The following is a 24,541-nucleotide window of genomic DNA, read 5'->3' as shown; positions in this document are numbered from 1 at the left end:
GCGCACGCGCAGGTCGCACGTGGCCGTTGGAAGGCGGGGCCCGGAACCGCAGCGTGTGGGAGTCTGCCAGCCGGGCGCTACGGCTGCGGGGACACACGGCACGCGACCCCGGCTACCCTAGAGCCCGGGTCTCCGACCCCACGCTCTTGTCCATTCCCGGCCCACTCTCTGTTCCGCGCTGCCCCTTAAAAGCTGGGGCCTGGACACAGGAAGCTGGCTGACATTGCAGCCAATGGCGTCGCGAATGGTAGACCTGGTACCCAATCAAAAGGCGCGGCTGCGGGGACGGGTGGGAACCACCCCGGACTCCAGGTGACTCCCTGGCAGGGAGGGGCAGTGTCTCCGTCAACTGATAGGATGCCCACTCGCTCCCGGGCGAATTACAGAGGACTAAGCTGCCGGAGCGCGCGGGCAGTGCTGGCCGCAGAATCCTTGTGTGCTGCAGTCGAGGAGAGCGATGGAGGAGCATCAGGAGGCTGGGAAGAAGATCAAGGTAAGGAAAGGATGAAAAACCCTTCCCAACCTCTCCCTCACTCCATAATACCCAATTAGGGATGTGTGTGTGTGTGTGTGTGTGTGTGTGTGTGTGTGTGTGTGTGTGTGTAGAAGACCTGAGCGAGGGGGTGGGGCACCTCTTGCATGGGGACTGGTAAGGATGTCAAGGGAGGCAGGGTTTTACCCTCGTCCTGACAGATGGAAAGGGTCTAGTCACTGTCACTCCTTCCCTCTCCAGGCCCAACTCACGCTGGCTCGGTGGGAAAAAAGGAGAGGGCAGGATATTAGGGATTGAGAAGGGGCTGGAGTCCTCTTCTCCTTTCCCGAAGGGGGAGAGTCCTGTTCAGCACTAATGGCTTCATTTGTGCCTCTCTGTTCATATAATCATAAGAGCATTCATTCTTCATTGTTTCCTTTCAACTCCATTCAACAAAGAGCTTTGGAGCATCTACATTGTGCCAAGGATGGTTAGGGTATGCAGAGGTGCACACTTTTGGGGGTTGGAGGCATATGCATAGTGGGCTGTAGCAGAGGATGAAGATGGAGAATCTGTGGTCCATCCTTGAGGTCCCGTCTCCTTCAAGCAGCTACCTACCAACCAGTGTAGGTCAGAGATACTAAGATAGCAGGAAGGAGGCTGGGGACTAGGGGGCCTACTGCACCAATGAGCCAGAGTGCGTGGGTTTGGGTGTGGGGCAAGTTGGAGAGACTGCCTTAGGAGTATGGGAGAAGCCAAGAAGTGAGGAGTGGGATTCAAGTGAAGCTTGGGGGGCAAGAAGGGCTGAGAGACACAAAACATAGAACAGAAATTATGTTTCAGTGTTTATCTATGTTAATATGCATAGTTAACTTAGTTAACATATACAAAATGCTTAGAGCATATATAAAATGGTTAGAGTGGTACCTAGCATATTGCAAGAGCAAATAAAAATGTTAGCTATATTGTTGTTATTGTTTTTATTACTGTTATCATGTGGGATACTACATGTTCTGAGGATGTGTTGAGCTATTAAACTGCATCTGCACCCTTTGTAGGAGCCATGCTCTCTGAAAGTCCACTATTAATACTTATCCTATAGGTTAAGTGTTGCTTTCTATTAAGACCCTCCTTTAGGACAGGGGTGGTGGCTAACACCTATAATCCTAGCACTCTGGGAGGCCAAGGCAGGAAGATCGCTTTAGTGTGGGTGAACAAGAGTGAGACCCACTCTCTACTAAAAATAGAAAAAAGTAGCCAGGAATCGTGGTGCATGCCTGTAGTCCCAGCTACTCAGGAGGCTGAGGCAGGAGGATTGCTTGAGCCCAGGAGTTTGAGGTTGCTGTAAGCCAGGCTGACGCCACAGCACTCTGTCCTGGGCAACAGAATGAGACTCTGTCTAAAAAAAAAAAAAAAATCCTCCTTTAAATGTAAGGATATGAAAAGAATTTTAGGTAAAAATATAATAGAGGAGAAAATGAAATAAAATAATATTTGATTAATTCAACAGAAGGCAAAAAAAGAAAGAATAAAGGAATAAAAACAGATTGAACAGGAGAAAACAAAAAAACAAGATGGCAAGTTTGTAGCCTGCTCTATCAGTAATTACAGTAATTATGAATGGACTAAACACTCTAATTTTTTTTTTTTTTTGAGACAGAGTCTCACTCTGTTGCCCAGGCTAGAGTGAGTGTCGTGGTGTCAGCCTAGCTCACAGCAACCTCAAACTCCTGGGCTTAAGCAATCCTCCTGCCTCAGCCTCCCAAGTAGCTGGGACTACAGGCATGCGCCACCATGCCCGGCTAATTTTTTCTATATATATTTTTAGTTGGCCAGATAATTTCTTTCTATTTTTAGTAGAGACAGGGTCTCGCTCTTGCTCAGGCTGGTCTGGAACTCCTGACCTTGAGCAATCCACCCGACTTGGCCTCCCAGAGTGCTAGGATTACAGTCATGAGCCACTGCGTCCGGCCTCTAATTTTTTTTAAATTGTCATATTGGATTTTGAAGAAAATAACTATAGTCTGTTAAAAGAGACATACTTTAAATATAAGGACATAGAAAGGTTGAAATAAAAGGGTGGGAAAAAATACACCATGAATACACTAACCAAAGGAAAACTGGTGTGGCGATATTAATTTCATACAAAGTAGACTGCAAGTCAAGGAGTATTGCTAGAAATAAAGAGGGACATTTTATAATGATAAAACAATTGATTCCACAGAAAGATAAAACAGTCCTAAATGTATATGCACCAATAACATAGCTTCAAAATATGCAAAATAAAAGATGACAGAACTAAAAGGGGAAATACACATACCCACAATTACAGTTAGAGATTTTAACACAACTCTCTCAATAACTGTAAATCAGCAAGGATTTAGAAGATTTAAATAACACGATTAATCAACTTGCACTAATTGACTCATGTAGAGCTTTATACCCAACAAGTATAGAAAACACATTTTTTTCAAGTGCACATGAAACATTTACCAAAATACATTATATGTTGGGCTGTAATGCAAGTATCAAAAAAATTTTTGGTGTCCCTGAGTGGACACGATCAACAAATTTTAAAAGATCAAAATCATATGGAGTATATTCTCTGACCCAGAATTAACTAAGAATCAAAACAAAAGAATAAGTAGATTCTAAAATATTTGGAAGTTAAGTAACAAGCTTCTGGATAACTCATAGATCAAAGAAGAAATTATAATGGACATTAGAAAATATTTATAAATAAATGATTATGGCTGAGTGCAGTGGCTCATGCCTGTAATCACAGCACTCTGGCAGGCTGAGGCAGGAGGATCGCTTGAGGCCAGAAGTTCAAGACCAGCCTGAGCAAGAGCAAGACCCTGTCTCTAAAAAGAAAAAAAAAAAAAGTCCATGACAATATGATTTATCAAAACTCATGGGAAACAGGTAAGGCAGTGTCAAGAGGGAAATTTATGCCTCTGCATGTACACACACACACACACATTTTTTTTTTTTAATTAAGCCAGGGTCGGCAGCGTGTTGGGCGGTCCCATGCCTCTGTCTCTTGCTTCAACAGTGTTTGGATGGAACAGACCCTGGGCTCCCTTTAAAAAAAAAAAAATTAAGACAGGGTCTCCCTCTGTTGCTCAGATTGGAGTGCAGTGGTGCAATCACAGCTCACTGCAGCGTCTAGCTTCCAGGCTCAAATGATCTCCTGGCTCAGCCTCCACAGTAGCTAGGAGTACATACAGGTGCACACCACCACACCTGGCTAATTTTTAAATTTTTTGTAGCAAGACTGATAAAAGAGAGACTGAGAGAGAGTGGGAGAGAGACAGACAGGGAGGAAGGGGGAGAATACTAATTTCCAATATCAGGAAATATAAAGGGAACATCACTAGAGATGCTGCAGACATAAAAAGCTATATGTGAACAATTATAAATAAATTAGATAATTTAAATGCAATGGACAAATTCCTTGACAAATGCAACTTATTAAACCTGAACCAAGAATTAGAAAAATCTGTGTAGTCCTAAGCATATTATGGGAATTGGATCTGTAATTTAAAACTTTTCCAAAAATATCTCTCTAAGCACAGAGAAATTCATGGGTGAATTCTTCAAAACATTAAAAGAGAAATAATACCATTCTTATACAAATTATTCTAGAAATCAGAAATAGAAGGCACAGTTCCCAGCTTATTTTAGGAGGACAGCATACCCTTGATACAAAAATCTGTTAAGAGGAGATATGGACCAGGCACAGTGGCTAACGCCTGTAATCCTAGCACTTTGGGAAGCTGAGGCGGGAGGTGAGAGGATCGCTTGAGGCCAGGAGTTCAAGACCAGCTTGGGCACTATAGCAAGACTCCAGTCTCTGCAAAACTTAAAACAATTAGCCAGGTGTTGTGACATGTGCCTATAGTCCTAGCTACTGGGGAGGCTGAGGCAGGAGGATCTCATGAGCCCAGGACTTTGAGGCTACAGTGAGCTACAATCACACCACTGTACTCCAGCTTGGGTGACAGAGTGAGACCTTGTCTCAAAAAAAAAAAAAAAAAAAAATTGGGAATGATGATGAAAAATATTTTGAGAAAAAAAAAGACATGAATCATGGTGATGATTACACAATGATGTGAATGTACTCAGTGCCACTGAACTGTACACTTAAGAATGGCTGGCCAGGCGGGGTGGCTCACGCCTGTAATCCTAGCACTCTGGGAGGCCCAGGCGGGAGGATCACTCAAGGTCAGGAGTTCGAGACCAGCCTGAGCAAGAGCGAGACCCCGTCTCTACTAAAAATAGAAAGAAAATGATCTGGACAGCTAAAAATATATGTAGAAAAAAATTAGCCGGGGATGGTGGCACATACCTGTAGTCCCAGATACTCGGGAGGCTGAGGCAGAAGGATCGCTTGAGCCCAGGAGTTTGAGGTTGCTGTGAGCTAGGTTGACGCCACGGCCCTCTAGCCCAGGCAACAGAGCTAGACTCTGTCTCAAAAAAAAGAGAAAAGAAAAGAAAAAAAATTTTTTTTTATTAGCCAGGTGTGGTGGTGCATACCTGTAGTCCCACCTATTTGGGAGGCTGAGGTAGGAGGGATTGCTTGAGCCCAGGAGTTCGAGGTTGCAGTGAGCTATGATGATGCCACTGTACTCTAGCTCACATGACAGAATGAGACTCTGTCTCACAAAAAAAAAAAAAAAGTAAAAAGACAAACTATAGAATAGGAAGAGATATTTACAAAACATGTAACCAACGAAGGGCTTGTCTCTATGAACAGAGAGTTCTTACAAATCAATAAGAAAAAGATCATCTTATTTTTAAAAGTGGGGGCAGGAGAGGAGCAAAAAGCTTGAATAGAAGCTTTACAAAAGAAGAAATCAGGCATCATGGGAACTCCTCCCTTTCTTGCTCCCTGGCCATCTTGGTGGCTGCTTTTGGTTGGGGACTGTCCCACACCTAAGGCAGGAAGATGGTGGCTGCAAAGAAGATGAAGTTGCGCAAGTTAATCAACTCCAGGCTTCAACTCGTTATGAAAAGTGGAAAGTATGTCCTGCGGTACAAGCAGACTCTGAAGATGACCAGACAAGGCAAAGTGAAATTGTTCATCTTTGCCAACAACTGCCCAGCTTTGAGGAAATCTGAAGTAGAGTACTGTACCATGTTGGCCAAAACTGGTGTCCATCACTACAGTGGCAATAATACTGAATTGGGCACAGTGTACGGAAAATACTAGAGTATGCACACTGGCTATCATTGATCCAGGTGGTTCTGATATCATTAAAAGCATGCCAGAATAGAATGGTGAGAAGTAAACCGTACAAAATTTTTCTTTTATAAAACTTGCCAGAGCTTGTTTTAAAAGAAGATGATGATGACATCAGATGGCTGATAAATACATAAAATGCTGCTCAACATCATTCCTCACCAAGTAGTACGAGTTAAACCCCCAGTGCACTATTCCCATAATACAAAAATAAAAAACAAATAGAAAAGACTAATAATTCTGCATTGGCTGAGGTGGGAGGATTGCTTGAGCCCAGGAGTTCAAGGCAGCCTGGGCAACAAAGTAAGACCCCATCTCTACGAAAAAAAGAAAAAAAAGATTAAAAAAACCTAACAATTCTAAGTGTTGGCAAGGATGTGGCACAACTTGAACTTTCATACACAATGCTGGTGGGAGTGTAAATTGGTTCGGTCACCTTGGAAAACTGGCAGTACTTACTAAAGTGTTTTAAACATACAGTATGCCTTCCCTGTGACCAAGTAATTCTCATGCCCAGCAGAAATGAGGACTTAGGCCAAAAGTCCTCAAAAGACATATGCAAGAATGTTCACAGCAGCTTCAGTCATAATAGCAAAAAACTTAAAATAATCCAAATGAACATCAACAATAAATAGGATACATACATTATGATTAAGCATATAACAGAATACAATACAGCAATGAAAACAGCTGCTCCACTCAGCAACATAGATAGACCTCACTGAAAAATAGGGGCACAAAAGAGCACATACAGCATAATTGCATTTATGGAAGTTCAACAATAGGCCAAAGTAATCTATGATGATAGAAGTGTGAATAGTGGTTAGCTCTGGGGTGGGGGAGTAATTGGCTGGGGTGGGGCAAGAGAAAAACTTCTGGAGTGTTAGAAATACATGTCTATCATGATTGGGTGGTGGTTGCAGAGGTGTATACATATGTACAGAATAATTGTGCTTTACACTTAAGATTTATGCTCTTTACTGTATATAACTTAAACCTCAAATTAAAAAACAAAAAGGAGAAACAATGTGGAGATAACCCTGTAAGCAACCTCAGTGGCAGTTCCTTCCTGGAGAGAGCCAGGAGGGGACATGTGCAGGCATTTCAGGCTGGGGAGGAGAAGTCACTAAACCAGTGGCAGATGCACCATCGTTAGGGCCTTGCCTGTTTTTGGATCCACGTGTCCCTGAGCCCCATCTCAGGGCCCATCTCCAAAGTATGCCAAAACCAGTGGAGGAAAGAATGCTTAAAGGTAGAGCAGTTCCTAAGCCATTTCCCTTCTCCTTAGTATAGCTTGGCACAATGGTGTGGACCCAGTAGGAATTTAATAAATGCATGTTGAATAGCTCAATGCAAGAATGAACTAGATAGAAGCTTGGTGCCTCATGGCTCTTTTCATTTGGAGAAATACACATGCTTTGCCTGTAGGCTGTTGCCTCTTTGGCACCAAAAGTAGTGAATGGAATGGTTTTGCAATCCCTCAGAAGAGGTGGGGACTTTGCATCCAGCTCAGCCCTGGTGAAGGGGAACCTGAGGCAGCCCGCTGGGGCAGGCGTGGGTGGGTAGATGAGAAAGTGCATGGGGTTGGGAATCAAGAAACTGTGTTCAAATTAGGCCTGTTGCTTTGCAGCTGTGTGACTTTAGAGAAGTTACTTCACCTCTCTGGTGGTCTCAACTTCAACATCTGTAAAATGGGGGGCATTCTGCCTGCCTCCAGGGATGGAAGGGCGAAGAATGCTTTAGTAGTTGTAAAGCTGAGAGCAGTGGCTCATCAGGATCCCTGGCTGGTGACCCTGGAGCACTGCACAGGCCTTGCTGCTGAGGAGGGCTCTGCAGGAGGACCAGAAGGCCCTCAGCGCCAGGATGGGCCAAGGGGCGGTGCTCAGTCAGGTCAGAGACCTCCTGTCCCCTGCAGCCTTCCTCCATGTTGGTGGATCTGCAAGGAGACAGCTCCTTACAGGTGGAGATCTCTGACGCAGTGAGCGAGCGGGACAAGGTGAAATTCACTGTTCAGACCAAGGTAAGGTAGCACAGGGCGAGAAGAGGGGTCCAGATGGCTGCCTGCAGGGGGCTGCCCCTGGGGGTGGTAGGCTTGTGCCAACACAGTTCCTCCACCTGCTCTTGCCCTCAGCACCTCCTAGAGTGAGCATTTTGTCTAGTCTCTGGTTGCCTTTGCCTGAGGCCCTAAATCCTACCCATCCCTTTCTACCATCCCGAAAGAAATCATGGACTCGTGAGCCCCAGCTTGGGCCTTACCTGGGATGAGGGATGGGGAGGCCCAAAAGTGGGTGCCCAAGAGGCTTGATGGGGCAGGCTTGGGGTGGGAGGGGGACCTCACATGGGCCTCCCACTTCCAGAGCTGCCTCCCTCACTTCGCCCAGACTGAGTTCTCAGTTGTGCGGCAGCACGAGGAGTTCATCTGGCTGCACGACGCCTATGTGGAAAACGAGGAGTACGCCGGCCTCATTGTGAGGAGGGGCCGGGCGGGGCGGGGAGGGCAGGCACAGGCAGGGAGGGGAGGGAAGCCGCCTGGGCAGTGAGAGGCCTCCCAGCTCCGTCCCTCCTTTGAGCAGATCCCCCCAGCCCCTCCAAGGCCAGACTTTGAGGCTTCCAGGGAAAAGCTACAGAAGTTGGGCGAGGGGGACAGTTCCATCTCTCGGGAGGAGTTTGCCAAAATGAAGCAGGAGCTAGAAGCGTGAGTGCCACCGCCTTTCCTGCTGAGGGGAAGCGGGGCAGGCAGGATGATGAGGAGGCCCATGAGCTGCCTGCCGCCCCGCAGGGAGTACCTGGCCATCTTTAAGAAGACAGTTGCGATGCATGAAGTCTTTCTGCAGCGTCTGGCAGCCCATCCCACCCTGCGTCGAGACCACAACTTCTTTGTCTTTTTGGAATATGGACAGGATGTGAGCTGGGCCAGAGTGCTGGGGTCACCCTTAGGGCAAGGGTCTGAGATGGTGGTGGGGGTGGGTAGCAGGGCTGGGCAAAGGGCTCCAGGTAGGTTAAGCCTCTGTTTCCATCAGCTCCGTGAGTGGCATGTGACTCGGGATGGGAGGTGCAAAACACCCACCCAATGTCACACCCACCCAATGTCACACCCTCCCTTTGTGTGCCTCAGTTGAGTGTCCGAGGAAAGAACAGGAAGGAGCTCCTTGGGGGGTTTCTGCGGAATATTGTGAAATCTGCAGATGAAGCCCTCATCACTGGCATGTCAGGGCTCAAGGTAACCCCTGGGCTCCTCTCTGGACTGGACCCAGGGCCTCACGTCCACAGTGAGGACTGAGGCCCAGGATTGCTGTGGGAGGGAAGTCACTGGTGGGGCCACCCCTGGGTGCCTGTGCTGCCGTGTTCCTGGTGACCCAGTGTAAGTGGGGTCCTGTCTGGCTCCCTTAGGAAGTGGATGACTTCTTTGAGCATGAGAGGACCTTCCTGCTGGAGTACCATACCCGTATCCGAGATGCCTGCCTGCGGGCCGACCGTGTCATGCGCTCCCACAAGTGTATGTAGGGCCCAAGGGACCCTGGATCCCCCTGCCCCTCTCCCCAGCGGCTCTACTCCCTGCGGGAGAGAAGAGAGCAGGAAACACCCTGGTGTCTGTCCATGGCCACAAACACTAGGGGTGGGGCTTGATGCACAAACCTAGGGGCTCTGATGGGGGGTTGTTCCCCAACAGGCCTGGCAGACGATTATATCCCTATCTCAGCTGCACTGAGCAGTCTGGGAACACAGGAAGTCAACCAGCTAAAGACGTGAGGACTCCCTCTTACCACCACCCTTCCACCCTCTCCCTGTGCCTGTAATACTGTGTCTGCCCATGAGGGGCTTACTCCATACAAGTCCTAGGTGGGAAGTGTAGACGATCCTGCTGGGGGCTCCTGCTGGGGGCTCGGGAGAGAAAGGGGAGAGGGAGATTCCTCAAGGAGGGGCTGAGGGCAGAGACACTTTGAGCTGTTTCTCAGCCCCCTGCTCTAACTCCTCACCACCACCTCCTAGGAGCTTCCTCAAACTGGCAGAGCTCTTTGAACGACTGAGGGTGAGTACTGCCTTCTGTGCCCAAAAGCTTTCCTGAGCCCTTGCCGGGAAAATGAATCCTGGGAGAGGGGAAAGCTCCAGCATCCCTTTGGAACGTTCAGTGATAACTCTGGCCCAGTGCTACCCTGGGCTCACACTCCAGACTGCTTTAGTAACAGGTGGAGTGGGGACAAGGGTCCAGTCTCAAGTGTGTGCATGTGGTGGGGGTAACAGGTGGAGTGGGGACAAGGGTCCAGTCTCAAGTGTGTGCATGTGGTGGGGGAGGCAGGAGGTGCAAGGATGTGCCATGTGCCTTTGGCAGGCTGTGCCCAGGTGCTGCTCAGAGGCACACTTCCTGAACTTTTCCTCAAGTCACTGCAGTGTGCCGGTCTTCCTGAACTGTCTAGACAGCATCTTTTCACTGCTTGGGCCCATTCAGGGGCACTGCCCCTTCCAGAAGCTACCAAAGACACAAGGCCCAAAGTGCTTAGCTTCCACTTTAGGCCTCTTGTGATCCAGCCACCGCCTCCATTCCCTGCTTTGCCCAGCTGCCCCCACTGAGCTAAAGGTTCCCTGAACACACGCCAGGCTTACAAACCCGCAAAGCCTTTGGCTCTCTCTCTAACTCCTACTCAACCCCCAAGATACAGGTCAGATGCCACTTCCTCTGTGAAGCCTTTCCTGGCCTGCTCCCCTGAACATCGGGCACCACAGGATTCTTTGCTGGACATTTAGATAAAGAGGAGCTTCCCACCCCTTAGCTGCTCCCCTGACAGGTTCCCTTCCCCCTCCCTACCTTCCTGACACAGAAGCTGGAGGGCCGGGTGGCCTCTGACGAGGACCTGAAGCTGTCAGACATGCTGAGATACTACATGCGAGACTCACAAGCAGCCAAGGTGAGGCTGCCCACAGCAGAGAGCAGAGCTCAGGGCCGGAGGCCGTACTGGGGACAAGGAGCTGGGGAGGGCAGCAGTTACCCTGTGCCCACTGGCCCTAGGACCTCCTGTATCGGAGGCTGCGGGCACTGGCTGACTATGAGAATGCCAACAAGGCGCTGGACAGGGCGCGCACCAGGAACCGGGAGGTGCGGCCTGCGGAGAACCACCAGCAGCTATGCTGCCAACGCTTTGAACGTCTCTCCGACTCTGCCAAGCAAGGTGAGCCAGCAGTCCCTAACCACTGGGGCATGTACCCTGCCTGGGTCACCATTCCTCTTCCCTCTCCTCTCCAGAGCTCATGGACTTCAAGTCCCGCCGCGTTTCCTCTTTCCGCAAGAACCTCATTGAGTTGGCAGAGCTGGAGCTCAAACATGCCAAGGTGAGGGCTCTCCACCTCCCTCCCCCAGGGCCAGGAGAGCAGCCCCAGCCCAGGTTCAGGGCTATGTTTCCCCATCTTGGGCCAGGACTCCTCCCTTCTCTTCCTCATTGGTAGGAAGTGGCAATAAATGACAGGTGTTATTGCAGGGCAGGGGCGTGAGGAGGGAGGGGCCAAGGAAATATCTAAGGTGGAAAGAACAGCACCCAGTCTCAGGGAGCAGGGGACTTCAAGGAACTTTCTCTACAGGCCAGCACCCTGCTCCTCCGGAATACCCTTGTCGCCCTAAAAGGGAAGCCTTAGAGCAGCCCAAACCCTGCTCTGGGACCTTCAGTGACAAGGGCCTCCCAGGCCTCCCCCGCCCAGCAAGATGCTTCCTTTCCTACCCACAGCAGTCACTAGCCTTCCCCTCACTCCACTGTGTCCTCCCAGGGCAAGCACGAGCCCCACCCTTCCCAAAGGTGCCAGGCCCTACAAAAAACAGGGCAGCATGGGGAACATACCTGGCCACAGGTTAGCAAAGCCCCAGGGACCCCGACTTCCCTCCCCAGGAAGCTGAGCAGCAGCCTTTAACCCCCTCTGGCATTGGAGAAGTAGCTTATTTGCTCAGCCTGTTCTTCACAAATAAAGAGCCTGGTTTTATAGCAAGAGGGCCTGGTTGTCCTTATTTCCCACAGCTGAGGGGCCTACCAGTCACACTCTGCCAGGGCATTATGAAGACCAGACCCTGGGGACACAAAGGAGCACACCCCCTGCAGCACCCTCAGCCCCTTCTCCAGTGGCAGTTGGCTCTCCATGGAAAGGTGCAACACTCAGAACTTGGGACCCAGGAGCAGTCTCCAAGGTTTGCCCCACCCCCATTAAACTCTGACAGAGACTGTATGTTTAACAATAATCCCAAGTTCTCTACACCTATTTCCCCAGCCAAGAAAATGGGTCTACTCTTCTTTCCTCCCTCCCTGAGCTTATCACAAGCTCCAAGGAGCTAAGGAACCAGCTCTAACTCCAGAGGCTCTAATTTTTCAGTTCAGTGGATTAGGGGAGGAATAAATCCTGCATATTACCAATGCACCTCACCCAAGGGCCAGACCTCTTGGATGCCTTTGCCTGCTGGGCAGGTAAAAGCCCAAAGTACAAGCTGGTGACAGCCCACAGCAACGCCAGCAGAAGACTCAGGGCACCAGCAGCACCCTCTTGGTTAAACACAGGGAGGTGGGGCTCAAGACACCTGGGTCTGAAGTCCTGGGCTCCACCTAGCTGGCCCCACCCTGAATGGACTCCAGCCACATCAACAGAAGGCCCAAAGGCTCAACTTGGCCTCTGACTCACAGCAGCCATTGAACTTGGCCCTCATAAATGTGAGTCAGCCATCCAGGGAAGGAGACAGGAAAGACCAAACAGAACCTTGAAGGTGGAGAAGTAGCTCAACAGGCAACCTGTGACCTGTAACATCAGCCCATACCCGGGCAGGCCTGAGCAGGGTATCAGAGTGGTCCTTACTGCCCACCCAGGTGAAGCTACAGAAGCAACCAGCTCAGGCATAAGCCACTTCTGCCTGAGGAACCCCTGCAACCAGCAGAGGACCCACCCTGGGCTCAGCCTCCCCCGTTTGAAACAGCCAACCTGTTGCTAACTGCAGCACCTAGAGAAGAGTGGTGACTGTCACAGGGAGTCTCAGCCAGTCACTGGGGCCAGACTGGCAGGAGGTGGAGCATGGAGAAAAGATGCTGCTCATTCTCCCAACCTACTCCCCTGGCAAGGTATCCTGGGCCCCAACCCTGAAACAAACATCCCATTAGTGAACCTGTTTATTTTTGTGTCTTTTTTTTTTTTTAATCGAAGGTCCCTTACTGGTCCTGCTTCCATGAGTAGCTTTGACCAGAGGAAAAAGGAAGGGTCATCTCCACAACACTCCATTTATACACAGAACTAAACAGACAAGCACAGAGTCACTATTGCGGTTAGAAGTTGGCAGCATGGGAAGGGATGGAACAGGTGAGGAGTAGGGGTGTTGTTAAAAAAAATACAGGCCCCCCCCCCAACTGGGGTGCCTGGGGGTAACTTGGTCTGCTTCAACCCAAGAGGAATCAGAAGATCAAAAGCGGTTTGGGAAGGCCAGAACCGTCAGGGATGGAGAGAGGAGGAAAATCCAGGGGGTGGGGGGACTGTTTGGCAATTGGGGTAAAGGGATTGCCCTCCCCCTGCTGGGATCCCCCCAGCCCCTCCGGTCTGGCAGGAAGGGGGCAGCCTGCAACCCCCAGGGGCAGGTCTGGGGTTGCCAGATGCTCCAGGCAGGGGGCCAGAGGGGGCTCACAAAGGCTTGCCCTCCAGGGAGATGACGGCACTGCCCCCCAGCTTCTCTGCCAGGGTGCAGCGGTCCTTGACCTCCTCGTAGCAGTTTGCTTGTAATTCATGCTTGATCCCTGTAGGGAAGAAAAGGGAGCATCTGTGAGCAGGAAGCCCCAGGCTCGGGTAAGTTTCTGTGGCTGGGAAGAAGCCAATCAAAGCAGATGGAAGGGACAAGGTTACCTCCCAGCAGGCAGAGAAGAAGGGGAGAAGGACCCCCTCTGCCACACCATTCACCCTGCCCTGCAGCCAAGACCTGAGCAGAAGGGCAGGCGGCACCACCAATGCTGGTCCTTACCTGTCAGCTTCTTCTTGATGGCATCCTTAGAGCTGGCATAGATCATTTTGCTCTTAAGGGGTGCACACTCAGGGGCCCTGAGAGAAACAAGAGGCAGGGAACTTGCAGCAACAGCAAACCAATAGAGGACTTTGAGAAACCCTTGAGCTAGCATCGACAAGTGTTTTATTACAACCTCTCCCCACCCCAAAGCCATGCCTCTCAGTTAACAAGGAGGCACAGAAGTTCCCATCTTGAGAAAGGGGGCAGGCGACAGGAGGAAGTGCCTGAATGAAGAGCTCACCAAAAGATAAACACCAGGTCTTCCTTCTTACTCTCCTTGGTCTCATAGGTTGCGTCATAGAGGGCATAGCGGCAGTCCTTGTCTGGAAGCATTTTGACAAAGGTGGCGTAGGGATCGTCGACAGTCTGGCCCACGTCACCTACGAGGATCTCCTTGCCCTCCTCCAGGATGATGTTCTTCTTGTCCTCACTCAGGCAGAAGAGCACTGCCTTCTTGCGCTTCTTCACCTCCTCTGGTGTCGAAGACTTGCGCACCTTCATGTCATTGAACACCTTGATGACGCCATCGGAGACAGCCACACCAGAGGCCTGGGGGATAAGCCACACACTCCTCATAAGGAAAAGGATGATTTACTGTCTCAGGAGATCTCAGTCTGGATGCCAACAAGTACAGCCCCGAGCCTCATGTTCCAAGAATAACTAATCCCATTCCTGAGAGAAATCACTATTTTCCTACCCAAACCACTGTCAAAAAACAAGATGGGACAACCCCAGAATGACAGCCAGGACCTCTAATAACTTAGTTCAACATCTTCTTTCCCTCACTTTACAGGCTTGAAATTGAAAACATGTGAAGCTACTGACTCATTTGCTACTCACAGTACTCAATCTCAGCCTTTGGATAAACATGCCGTATTCGACCTTCACAGATAGAAGAGGACCCAGGACCCTACAATACTAGATGGGACGTCAACATGCTCAACAGTTGCAGCAAGTTCATCAGAACTGTTCAATACTGTTATCACACAGACGACCCTCTTCCCTGCTGGGGTCTTTTCCATCACAACCATCAATTAGGACCCTGCCCAGCAACTCCCTATCTTCCGGGAATGGGGAGGGGGAACGCCAAACAAAGGTCGCTGATAGGAATCAACAGGCCAAACTCTAGTGCCCAGGGTCCGCGAGAGCTCTTTAAACTTTTACTCTGCGGGGGCCCCAGCCAGGAGCGGGAGCGACTGTCCACGGCGAAATCTCCTCCCCCCAACCCCCCGGAACTGCAGAGGAAGCCGGCCACGTGACTCCGCCGCTTCCGGAGTGGGCGGGGAAAGGCGATCGGCTAGACCCGACCCCTCCCCGAGAGAGACTCTCATACCCGAGTCAGCAGCACATCCAGAGCCTCGACCCCCAGGGATCGCCTTCACTGGCAGGCCTATCAGCTCCGTCTGCTGCGAGCTGGAGCCTGGGCAAGTTATACCACCTTCGGTTTTCGCAGCCCTCGGGCCGAACACAGGGGGCGGGGTGGTTTCCGGGCGGCGCCCGCCTGGGTCACTTCCCTAAACTCGGCTCCACCCTCAGGCCCCATCCGGGAAGGCACCGCTTGTCCAGGGCTTCGGCCCGGCGGCTGGGCCTGAGCGTGTGCGCACGCGCCAGCCGACAGCGCCGATCCAGCCCTTGCCCTTTATGCAGCCGAACAGTCAGCTCGCTTTGTGGGCTCGCTCGCTCCCAAGCGGGGCCGCGGCCTCTGCGGTGTCCGCTCCAAGCATTAAGGTGCAAGCCCCTAATCGGAGACACCAGCACCTCAACCAGGACCCCGTAGTTCCAGCATCCTCGCTGGCCGCGTCAATCCCCGCCCTCCCGAGCTCAGGCATCTCTGCCACCTGCTCTCGAGACAGGCCCGCTTGCCGAGGGAGGGTGACGCGGAGACAGGAACAGCCTTTGGGTGGGGCGCGCGCGCGCGCGCCGAGACCTCTCGCGCGCTTTTCTTTCGCCGCCCCCGGGCCGGGGTTTGGATGCCGCGTGCTCTAGTCGGGCGCGCGTTCCCGTGAAACAACGCGCGACGCCGGCTACTCAGCGAGGGGCGCGCGAGTGCGCGCGAGTGCGCGCTCGGACCCATCCCCCAACGGCCGGTGCCCGCGCGGGCGCACCAGCGGAGTGGGGGAGGGGAAAAGAGTCCAGGGGGCGCGCGAGCTACGTCCAAGCCAGCCCTCCCCGGCGCCCACGGGCGCGCACGCGCATCCCGACGCCGCCCGCAGCTCAGTGCGGTACCCTCATCCTGCCCCGGGCGCTGGGGGAAGGGGGAGCCGACGTCGCTCCCCCGTTGCCTCCCGCGCGCAGGCGACCGACCCGCAGCCGCTTCCCCTCAGGCGCCGCGGCCTGCCGCTCACCATGTTTCCGGAAGCAAAAGAGTGATGGCAAGGAGAACGAGAGGAGAGGAGAGCCGCTGCAGCTGCTGCCGGGACCCGACTGAACGCGGCCTCTCCCGGCCCCTTCCGTTTAGTATGAGCCGCACAATGAGGGGCGGGGCGGGCTTCCGGCGCTCCCTCCGCGGGCCGACGGGAAATGAAGTCCGAGAGTCCTGCGCCGGCCGCGGGCTCGCGGAGTAGCAGTCTTTCTCGTGAGCCTGCCTCCCGACTCCGCAGTGCATGCGGGGAGATGTAGGCCGCGGCGGCTGGTAGGACGGGGCTTCAACACGGAGAGCGAGCCTATTGGGCCAATTTCCCAGGCAACACTCTGAGCTGAGCAGTGGGCCGCGGCACTCGGTAAAATGACGAGAGCGATCCTCAACTAAGCGGCCCTTTATCCAGGAGCAAAATGGTTTTCCTAAGACCCATCTGGTACTTTTTAGATCCGTTGGTCAGAAATGGTTGACTATGGTTAGGATTTTGCTTTTCTGGAATGCGGTCCCAAAGCATGGAGAATCGCAAGTATAAAGGTGTCTTCAATCCAACATTGAGTACTCTCCATGTGCAAAGCCACTCTTGTCTCCTGGGAAAAGGCCATATGTAACATCGGTAAAATAAGAATAGGAAGAAAAGGCACAGGGGAAAAGCTACAGGGAAATCTTTACAAGGAGAGGTTTGTTCTTGTTTAAAGATGTTTGGTAAATTCATGATGAGGCTATAAAGAGGAAGGCCGGGGGGTTGTGCATTCAATGCAGGTTTCTTTATGTGCCTTTTACCAGGTAGTGAGAAGAAAGATTAGATATTAAACCAGACTTGGACCTAGTTCTCGACTTATAGCCGGGTATATGGTTATTCTAATACCCGCAAAAATTGAGATACAAGCTATGTGAGAGCATAAGCCTTAAAAAAGAAACTAGGGTGGGGGATTCCCTTGGCCTTGAACAATGACCATAGCCTCACACTCTGCAGGAAGGGAAGACAGAGTCGCAAACAAGTTAGAAGCAAACCCAAAAACGGAACTGGGGACCTTGATCCCAAAAGCAGAATAAAGGGTGTAAACGGAGAGCGACGCCCGGGAGTGTGGTACCTCGCAGAGCATGCCGGGGGTTGTAGTCCAGGACATTCCGTCGCACCGCCCAACACCGAGGTCCTGGGCGCTCCAGGTGGAGCTGTAGCTCGACCCCCGCCTCCCCCAAGCACCCCTGCATGAAGAGGAAGCTAGCTCCACCTTTTTCAAGCCTTAGAGTTTCCAAGAGCAACGAGGAGGGGGAGGGGAGGCTTCGCAGTTACCCTGGAGATGCGCTCCCGCCCGCCCCCAGCCGCGGGATGCCCTAGATGTCCTTATTAGGACAAGAGACTGGAGGAGGCGGGGCCAGCCGGGATGCTGGCTTCAGGCGCCTTATAAGGCTGCGTCGGGCGGGAGGCGGGAGTCCCAAGCTGGCTGGGTATGCTGCATCGCGATCTAGGCGGAGTCCAAAGGGGCGGGCTTGGAGCTCCGGCGCCTCGCAGGCCTGAGACCTGCACCTCGCGACTTCCGGCTCGACAGCTGGAGGCCGGGGGCAGCTCCAACCTCTGGCGATTCCCCTGTGCCCAACTCAACTATACGTGTCCCCCAACCTGGGATACCTTTGCAGGGTTTCCATTTCCAACCTCCCTGAGGGTCTCTCACTTCCACTGAACCACAAAAATGACGTCGACTTTTCCCCTTCTACCTCTGTCTGGGCTTCCCACCCGCAACCTGGTCCCCCGGATCCAACCAGGTGCCCATCTCAGGCCTCCCCACCTGCCAGGATGCTCTGCACCTCTTACTGGCAGTCCATCCTTCTACTTGTCCTCTGGCTCCCTCCCTCCCCTCGTCCTATTTTGAGCCTTCTTTGCACGTTCCCGACTTCGCCCCTCCGACCTCAGCCCATATACACAGCACTGTGTCCCGGAGCTCGGGAATCACCATTTTCTTCCAAGGGTCCTTTAACTTCTCCTGCCTTACTTTTGTTTCTTCATTCCCTGCCCCTTTCTGGATGTCCCTCCCGCAAATATGCTTGCACTCGCTTGTCACCCAGCCCCCACTTCTGGACTCTTCTCAAGCCCAGGATCTGTCTCTAGCCTCTGCAAAGATGAGGCTGAAACCGACAGTCTTAGAGACCTTAGAGCAGCCAAGTTCAGGTTACTCCGTTAAGCGCCGCCCCCAGCCAGCCCTCCCAGTCACAGGGGGCGCTGTCCGCTTTCTTCTGGCCTGTACAAAGCTGACCCCGCTCTCGAATCTGGAGTGAGAGGAAGGGGCGGGTCAAGACTCCCGGGGCCTGGGTGGGGCGCGTCCGAAATGCTGGTCCTGGTTAGAGGAAGTGCTGAGACGAAAGATCGGTGGAGACAACGCTCAGCACCAACCACTTAGAATAGTGCAGGAGCAGGGGAGGACGACAGGGGCCTAATCTAGTTAGTACCTCTTGTGGGACCACGTGTTTGGAGAGGTCCCGCCCTCACCCTCGCTCTCTCCCCGCGGCCAGGTGTTTAAGCCCAGACTACAACTGTCAGCGTCCCAGTTCGGCAGGTGTGGGGCGTCAGAGGATCCGCCCTAGGGCTCATGGCGGCGCGGGTCCGCCTGGGCCGGAAACGCCCACTGCCCGTTTGCCCCAACCCGCTTTTCGTACGCTGGCTGACGGAGTGGCGGGACGAGGCAGCCAGCAGAGGGCGTCGCACACGCTTCGTGTTTCAGAAGGTGGGTCCCAGTTGGGTTGGTGGGCGTAGATGCTGGCCAAGGCTGACCTATTCCTACCAGGTACTCTACTTTCTACTCTCTACCCCGCCAGGCGCTGCGCTCCCTCCGGCGGTACCCGCTGCCCCTGCGCAGCGGGAAGGAAGCTAAGATCCTACAGCATTTCGGAGACGGGCTGTGCCGGATGTTGGACGAACGGCTGCAGCAGCACCAAGCATCGGGCGGTGAGCGCCTGCCTTCCCCAGGTGCAGTCTCCTTACCCACTTTGGACACCTTGGCTTCAAGCTCCCCACTCCCGTTCAAGTTGCCGTTTGACCTCGGGCCAGTGGCCGGCGCTCTCCAAGCCTTGCTATTCTCACGTCCTACTTGAACAGGCTGCAGCCCAGACCCATGTGGCTGTTGTGTGGGGTTGACTCTCTTATGCTTCCATAGGTGACCGTGTCCCGGACTTACCACCTGGAGAGACGTGTCCAGCCCAGGAAGAGCCACCTGCCGAAGTCCAGGATTCTTCCGTGCCAGTGAGGAGGGGGAAAGGGGATTGGAAAGCAAAATGGCAGTTCCGGGAGTATGAGTTCCTGACTTGCGGGATTTAGCAAGCCTGGGTCCAAGTCTCACCATTGATGCCTAACTTTGGGCATATGGTTTATTGTTTCTTGAGATTTAGGATTTTAATCTGTAAATGGAGATATTGATAATAGTTGATAAAAGAATTTAAACTACTTACGGGGCCTAGCCTATACATTGTAGGGTTGCTGTTAATGAGTTTTTCTGTCTAACCACTCCTGTCCTGCAGTAGGCAGTAGAATGGGCCAGGCAGATACCCCTAGTCCCTACCCCTGCCCTGCTGGGGAGCTGTCCCCTGTCTCATCCAGATTTGCAGGGATCATCCCGTCACCTGGCTTATTTTACAGATAAGGAAATTGGGGTGCAACTGAGTGACTTGCCCTCAGCCTTGCTAGGGATTCATTTGAGGATGACTGGCTGGCTTTCGTGTTCACAGCCCCTCTGTACCTTTCAGGTTCCTGCCCAGCCCAAAGCAGGAGGCTCTGGCAGCTACTGGCCAGCTCGGCACTCAGGAGCTCGAGCAGTACTGCTGCTGCTCTACCAGGAGCACCTGGTGAGTGTTCAGCTATGCTGGGAGGCAGGAACCCAGACAGCGGGGTGGGAAACTCCCGGTGGAGCCTGTTCCATGCAAGGCAGGCAAAGATCATTCCAGCCACTGGAATGGGCAAGGCAAGGGTTAGGGTTAGGGTTAGGGTTAGGGTTAGGGTTAGGGCAGGGCAAGGAAGGAGTTTATCTTGTCTCTTCTGCCTTGGTTTCAGAATCCAAATGGCCACAACTTCTTAACCAAGGAGGAGCTGCTGCAGAGGTGTACTCATAAGGCCCCCAAGGTGAGCATAGAGGTGGGGGAGGACAGGCCCCAGTGGCTCTGGAGCCCACCGGAGACTTCCCTTGGCAATGAGCAGTGGCAGGGCCCTGGGCTATAGGTGGCCTGTGTCCCAAAGCACAGGGAGCGTGGACTTGGGGTACAGCAGGGGCTCTCTGAGGGTCTCCTTCCCTGTTGTCAGGTAGTCCCTGGAAGTACTCGACCCTGGCCAGCCCTCCGCTCCCTCCTCCACAGGAACTTGGTCCTCAGGACACACCGGCCAGCCAGGTGGGGCCAACTGCAGGGGACACAGGAGATAGGGATGGGGAGATATGCATGACATTGTTAGTGGAACCCTGCAGTTACCCAGCCATTCCCAGACCTGATGAGGTTGGGGAAGGTGGGCCTTCCCCAGGAGCCCACACTGCTGGAGTACCAGGAGTGTGTGAGATGTGAGGCAGCGGCTGAGAGGGAGGAGGTGGTGTCATCGGTATTGGAGGAGCAGAAAGCCTTTGTTGAGGAGACAGCATTTGACACATCTTAGGATTTGGCAGGTAGAGATGGAAGGACGGAATTCCAGGGAGGAGGGAACAGCGTGAGTGAAGACAGGAGAAAGGAAAGTTTGCCTGAGACACGTTTATGGTGGACCTGATTCATGTTCCTGGGCAGGTCCTGAGGAAGCTGACCTAAAAGCCAAAGAAGATGGGGAAGAGAGGAGAGCCACTGGCCTCACTTGTGCAGGGTTGCCAAGTGGGTAGTGAGGCCAGCCTAGCTGGGGGCAGGCAGGATAGCCTGCCGGGTGTGAGTGAAGAAGGGAGAGCTGTGTTTGTCCTCTCTACCTCCCAGGTACTCGCTGACCCTGGAGGGTCTGGAGCTGGCCCAGAAGTTGGCCGAGTCAGAAAGCCTGAGCTTGCTGAATGTGGGCACTAGGCCCGAGGAGCACCATGGGGAGGAACCAGCAGTGCCAGAAGCAGCCTCTGCTCAGCTGTGAGGAGGGGAAGGAGCAGTGGGTGAATAGGGGCAGGAGGGGTCCGGGAAGTCAGGCCAGCAGCCACCCCTGTCTCCATCACTAACAGCTGAGCTGTGGCTCCGCCCCCCTTCTGTGGGCTATAGGGAGAACTGCCCTGGCCCTGGGGGTTCTGGCCTCAAACACACCAACCCTCCCCCCACCCCCAGTGGCGCCAGTGAAGAGGAGTTCCAGCAGCCGCCGCTAGAGCTGGGGCCTGGAGAATACAGGGTGCTGTTGTGCGTGGACATCGGAGAGACCAGGGGGTGAGTGACGTGGGGTGAGACGAGAGAGACAATCACAGGATGTTGGGGGGTGGGTGCCAGCCTGCCCTGACCTAAGCCTCCCTCCTTGCAACTCCAGGGCTGGGCACAGGCCAGAGCTGCTCCGAGAGCTACAGCGTCTGCACGTGACTCACACTGTGCGCAAGCTGCACGTTGGGGACTTTGTGTGGGTAGCACAGGAGACCAGGCCCAGAAACTCAGGTAAAGGGCTGTGGATGGGCAGGCATCAGAGGAAGGGCCTGGCGAGTGGAGGGACACAAGCCAGCGGAACCCTTCTTGGCTTCTCGACAGCGAGACCTGGGGAGTTAGTCCTGAACCATATCGTGGAGCGCAAGCGGCTGGACGACCTGTGCAGCAGCATCATTGATGGCCGATTCCGGGAGCAGAAGGTTCCTTTGCTGGCCTTGCTATGCTTCCTGCTCATTGCGTGCTCTAAGGTCTCCCTCTCAGCCCAGGGAAATCCAGGAGCATCTCTGATGGCCTCCTCAAGGTGCAGGCCCCATGAACTCCAGCCACACCCCGACTAGAGCCAGCCTAGGCAGCCTCAGGATGAGACCCCTGCGGGCCCATCTAGGCACACAGGAGGAACGCAGGGCATCTGGATTGGGCTCAGGAGCATATTAAAGACCCCGTGGGTCCCCACCGCCTGCAGTCTTGGATAGACAAGGCCCAAACCTCCAGGAGTGGAAATGCAGAGGCTATACCTTGGCACTGGCTGCTGGGCTGACCCCACAGTCATAGGGACCACCTACAGGTCCAGGGAGGCTAGAAGGATGGGCAGCGTTCAGAGATGATAGCATGAGCAGAGGTGCGAAGGCCTTTCTGAGACAGGTAGAGAAGCTAGGGAGGAAGAGGAGGCTAGTTCATAGGACCAGAGTCACATTACAATTTCAAATGTCATGTGATGGATGGCCCATGCATCCCTGCCCTCTCTGTCCCCTTCCCCAGTTCCGGCTAAAGCGCTGTGGCCTGGAGCATCGGATATACCTGGTGGAGGAGCAAGGCTCAGTTCACAACCTCAGCCTTCCTGAGAGCACACTGCTACAAGCTGTCACCAACACTCAGGTGAGCTGAGAGAGCAAGACCAGGCTGGCAGGGGCCCCTGTGGTCTGTGGCCCAGGCCAGGAGCCACCCTCCCTCTCTTGGTTCCTCTTCCCCAGGTCATCGATGGCTTCTTTGTGAAGCGCACAGCGGACATTAAGGAATCAGCTGCATACTTGGCCCTCATGACACGGGGCCTGCAGAGACTCTACCAGGTGAGCAGATGCCCCTGTCCAGCTCTGGTACCTTGCCTGGGCACCATGCTTCCCTAAGGGAGGCAAAGTGGGTGAGATTCCCATTTCTCAGGCTGGCCCACTGAGGCCTAGGACTGGGAAAGGACTGGCTGGGGGTTGTCCCTTAGAGCTCCAGCCTGGCCTCAGTCCCTTCTTCTCTCAGGGACACACTCTACGCAGCCGCCCCTGGGGAATCCCAGGGGACCCTGAATCAGGTGCTGGGCCCTCCCCAAACCCTCTCTGCTCACTCCTCACCTTTGGTGACTTCAACACAGGAGCCATGAAGAACAAGGTACTGTTTCCGCTCAGTTTCTCGTTACGTGTCTGGGCCCCAGACTCTCCATGATAGAGCCCTTCTCGACCCCAGGCCCAGTCAGTGCGAGAGGTGTTTGCCCGGCAGCTAATGCAGGTGCGTGGAGTAAGTGGGGAGAAGGCAGCAGCCCTGGTGGATCGATACAGCACCCCTGCCAGGTAGGCCCCGGGGAGAACCCTTAGGGGTCCTCACCCCTGCCCTCCCTGCATGAAATTCAACATGACTACTGCGGGGGCCTGGCTCTGTGTGGCTGTGCAGACCCAAAAATGCAAATATCTGGCTGGACCCTGGGGAGCTCATGGAGGTCAAGTGGAGAGGAAGACAGCCATCCAGGACCTGATGGTATCCCAGACCTTGGGAGAGCCTACAGGAGGGAGGGAGATGTTCCACCTGGTGGAATAGGGAGCAGAGAAGGCTTCCTGGAGTAGGGGGCTGGGCTAGGAAGACTGGGGGAGCTCTTAGAGCCTTTGCTAGTTTTGCCCCAGTGTTGCCACCGGGAGGGCAGGTGGGATGGAGCAGGGCCTTGCATGCCAGACACAGGAAGTGTGGCAGTGTCCTGACTCCTCTATCCCATTCTGGCCCAGAGCCACTCAGAGTGGGTCTAGCAGTCAGCCATTGTCAAGCCTTAGAAACTCAAATGCCCCAACGTCCCACCCCCAGCCTCCTAGCTGCCTATGATTCCTGTGCCAGCTCCAAGGACCAGGAAACCCTGCTGAGCACCATCAAGTGTGGGCGGCTGCAGAGGTGAGGGCAAGAGGCAGACCTGGAGGGAGTGGCAGGGGCCAAGGCTGCCCAGGCCCTGACCCAGGCCTGCTCTCTCTTCCTGCAGAAATCTGGGGCCCGCTCTCAGCAGGACCTTGGCCCAGCTCTACTGCAGCTGCAGCCCCCTGACCTGAGCTTATGCCACGAGACAGACCCCAACCTGATCTGTCCCCCCACCCCCCAGGCTAGCCAGCCTTTAACCAGGATCTTTTGGGCTACAATAAAAATCTAGATGTTTGCAGCCTTATGTGTTATGGAGGCAATGCCAGGCCCCAGGGGCCTTATAAAATAAGCAGGAACTAGGGAAACCATCTGGTCCAGTGGTTTTTAAACCAAGCTCCTGAGGACCTGGGGTTCCCTGGTCAGGGAGATGGAATCAGTGGGTCATTACAACTTTGAATCTACTTCATGTAATCAGATAGTCCCTGATGAAATAAAATTGCCTTTGATAAGAGATTCTGTACCTTGGGAAAGAAAAGCTTGAAGACCACTAACAGTCCAGTTGTCTCACTCTATAGATTGGAAAACAGGCCCGGAGAGCTACAGAGGCTTGTCCAGATGTATAGTTTGAGGCAGAGCTAGGACTAGAATCTGGAACCTGGGACCTCCTGGTACTGTCCATAGTAGGGTTCTCAGGACCTCTATAAACCAGCCAAGTCCAAATCTCTGGGCTGGGCCTGGAGTCCACGTGTCTTATAACCTCCTCCCCTCTCAGGGAGGTCCTGAAGCCTGTGG

The 24,541-nt window shown here is 53.3% G+C and overlaps 3 protein-coding genes and 1 pseudogene across 9 annotated transcripts; 3 read left to right on the top strand and 1 right to left on the bottom strand.

Annotated features, from left to right (window-relative positions):
* The first annotated feature begins 46 nt into the window (after window positions 1–46).
* SNX32 (sorting nexin 32) lies at window positions 47–12,728 on the top strand. 6 transcript variants are annotated; one of them, XM_045555901.1, is made up of 14 exons: window positions 47–493; window positions 7,633–7,737; window positions 8,075–8,185; window positions 8,291–8,412; window positions 8,497–8,620; window positions 8,833–8,937; window positions 9,108–9,213; window positions 9,388–9,463; window positions 9,708–9,747; window positions 10,535–10,621; window positions 10,723–10,882; window positions 10,957–11,042; window positions 11,717–11,883; window positions 12,551–12,709. In XM_045555901.1, the coding sequence occupies exons 1-14, from the start codon at window positions 458–460 to the stop codon at window positions 12,552–12,554; spliced, it is 1,329 nt and encodes a 442-aa protein (XP_045411857.1). In that variant the 5' UTR covers window positions 47–457; the 3' UTR covers window positions 12,555–12,709. The 6 variants fall into 6 exon arrangements, with proteins under 6 accessions (XP_045411857.1, XP_045411856.1, XP_045411855.1 ...); XM_045555900.1 differs by having other exon boundaries at window positions 7,678–7,737; window positions 11,717–12,727; XM_045555899.1 differs by having other exon boundaries at window positions 11,717–12,725.
* Window positions 5,221–5,766, top strand: LOC123641337 (annotated as a pseudogene).
* A 101-nt stretch (window positions 12,729–12,829) lies between the features above and the next one.
* CFL1 (cofilin 1) lies at window positions 12,830–16,291 on the bottom strand. The gene is made up of 4 exons (XM_045555971.1): window positions 16,071–16,291; window positions 13,967–14,274; window positions 13,684–13,760; window positions 12,830–13,462 (listed from the first exon to the last, which is right to left on the bottom strand). The coding sequence occupies exons 1-4, from the start codon at window positions 16,071–16,073 to the stop codon at window positions 13,350–13,352; spliced, it is 501 nt and encodes a 166-aa protein (XP_045411927.1). The 5' UTR covers window positions 16,074–16,291; the 3' UTR covers window positions 12,830–13,349.
* Window positions 16,292–18,362: 2,071 nt separating this feature from the next.
* Window positions 18,363–24,260, top strand: MUS81 (MUS81 structure-specific endonuclease subunit). 2 transcript variants are annotated; one of them, XM_045555881.1, is made up of 16 exons: window positions 18,363–18,804; window positions 18,896–19,025; window positions 19,234–19,319; window positions 19,820–19,918; window positions 20,124–20,192; window positions 20,370–20,455; window positions 21,014–21,154; window positions 21,344–21,439; window positions 21,537–21,658; window positions 21,749–21,846; window positions 22,406–22,522; window positions 22,618–22,713; window positions 22,895–23,023; window positions 23,099–23,202; window positions 23,705–23,788; window positions 23,874–24,260. In XM_045555881.1, the coding sequence occupies exons 1-16, from the start codon at window positions 18,670–18,672 to the stop codon at window positions 23,938–23,940; spliced, it is 1,659 nt and encodes a 552-aa protein (XP_045411837.1). In that variant the 5' UTR covers window positions 18,363–18,669; the 3' UTR covers window positions 23,941–24,260. The 2 variants fall into 2 exon arrangements, with proteins under 2 accessions (XP_045411837.1, XP_045411836.1); XM_045555880.1 differs by having other exon boundaries at window positions 18,896–19,046.
* The last annotated feature ends 281 nt before the right edge of the window (window positions 24,261–24,541 follow it).

This window comes from Lemur catta, chromosome 7 (genome assembly GCF_020740605.2).
Source record: "Lemur catta isolate mLemCat1 chromosome 7, mLemCat1.pri, whole genome shotgun sequence".
Classification (NCBI taxonomy): domain Eukaryota; kingdom Metazoa; phylum Chordata; class Mammalia; order Primates; family Lemuridae; genus Lemur; species Lemur catta.
Note: the sequence above shows the minus strand (reverse complement) of the source record. Positions and strands in the feature narration are given on the sequence as shown.

What these genes read in the sequence shown, in the direction of transcription:
- MUS81 (XM_045555880.1), top strand. Translation starts at nt 18,670, where the DNA reads ATGGCGGCGCGGGTCCGCCTGGGCCGGAAACGCCCACTGCCCGTTTGC. An exon ending in GACATCGGAGAGACCAGGGG is followed by an intron (nt 21,440 to 21,536) that starts GTGAGTGACGTG and finishes TTGCAACTCCAG; the next exon opens with GGCTGGGCACAGGCCAGAGC. An exon ending in AAGTGTGGGCGGCTGCAGAG is followed by an intron (nt 23,789 to 23,873) that starts GTGAGGGCAAGA and finishes CTCTTCCTGCAG; the next exon opens with AAATCTGGGGCCCGCTCTCA.
- CFL1 (XM_045555971.1), bottom strand. An exon ending in GACCTGGTGTTTATCTTTTG is followed by an intron (nt 13,761 to 13,966) that starts GTGAGCTCTTCA and finishes TGTTTCTCTCAG; the next exon opens with GGCCCCTGAGTGTGCACCCC. An exon ending in CATCAAGAAGAAGCTGACAG is followed by an intron (nt 13,463 to 13,683) that starts GTAAGGACCAGC and finishes TCTTCCCTACAG; the next exon opens with GGATCAAGCATGAATTACAA.
- SNX32 (XM_045555899.1), top strand. Translation starts at nt 458, where the DNA reads ATGGAGGAGCATCAGGAGGCTGGGAAGAAGATCAAG. An exon ending in AGGAGTACGCCGGCCTCATT is followed by an intron (nt 8,186 to 8,290) that starts GTGAGGAGGGGC and finishes TCCTTTGAGCAG; the next exon opens with ATCCCCCCAGCCCCTCCAAG. An exon ending in AGCTCTTTGAACGACTGAGG is followed by an intron (nt 9,748 to 10,534) that starts GTGAGTACTGCC and finishes TTCCTGACACAG; the next exon opens with AAGCTGGAGGGCCGGGTGGC.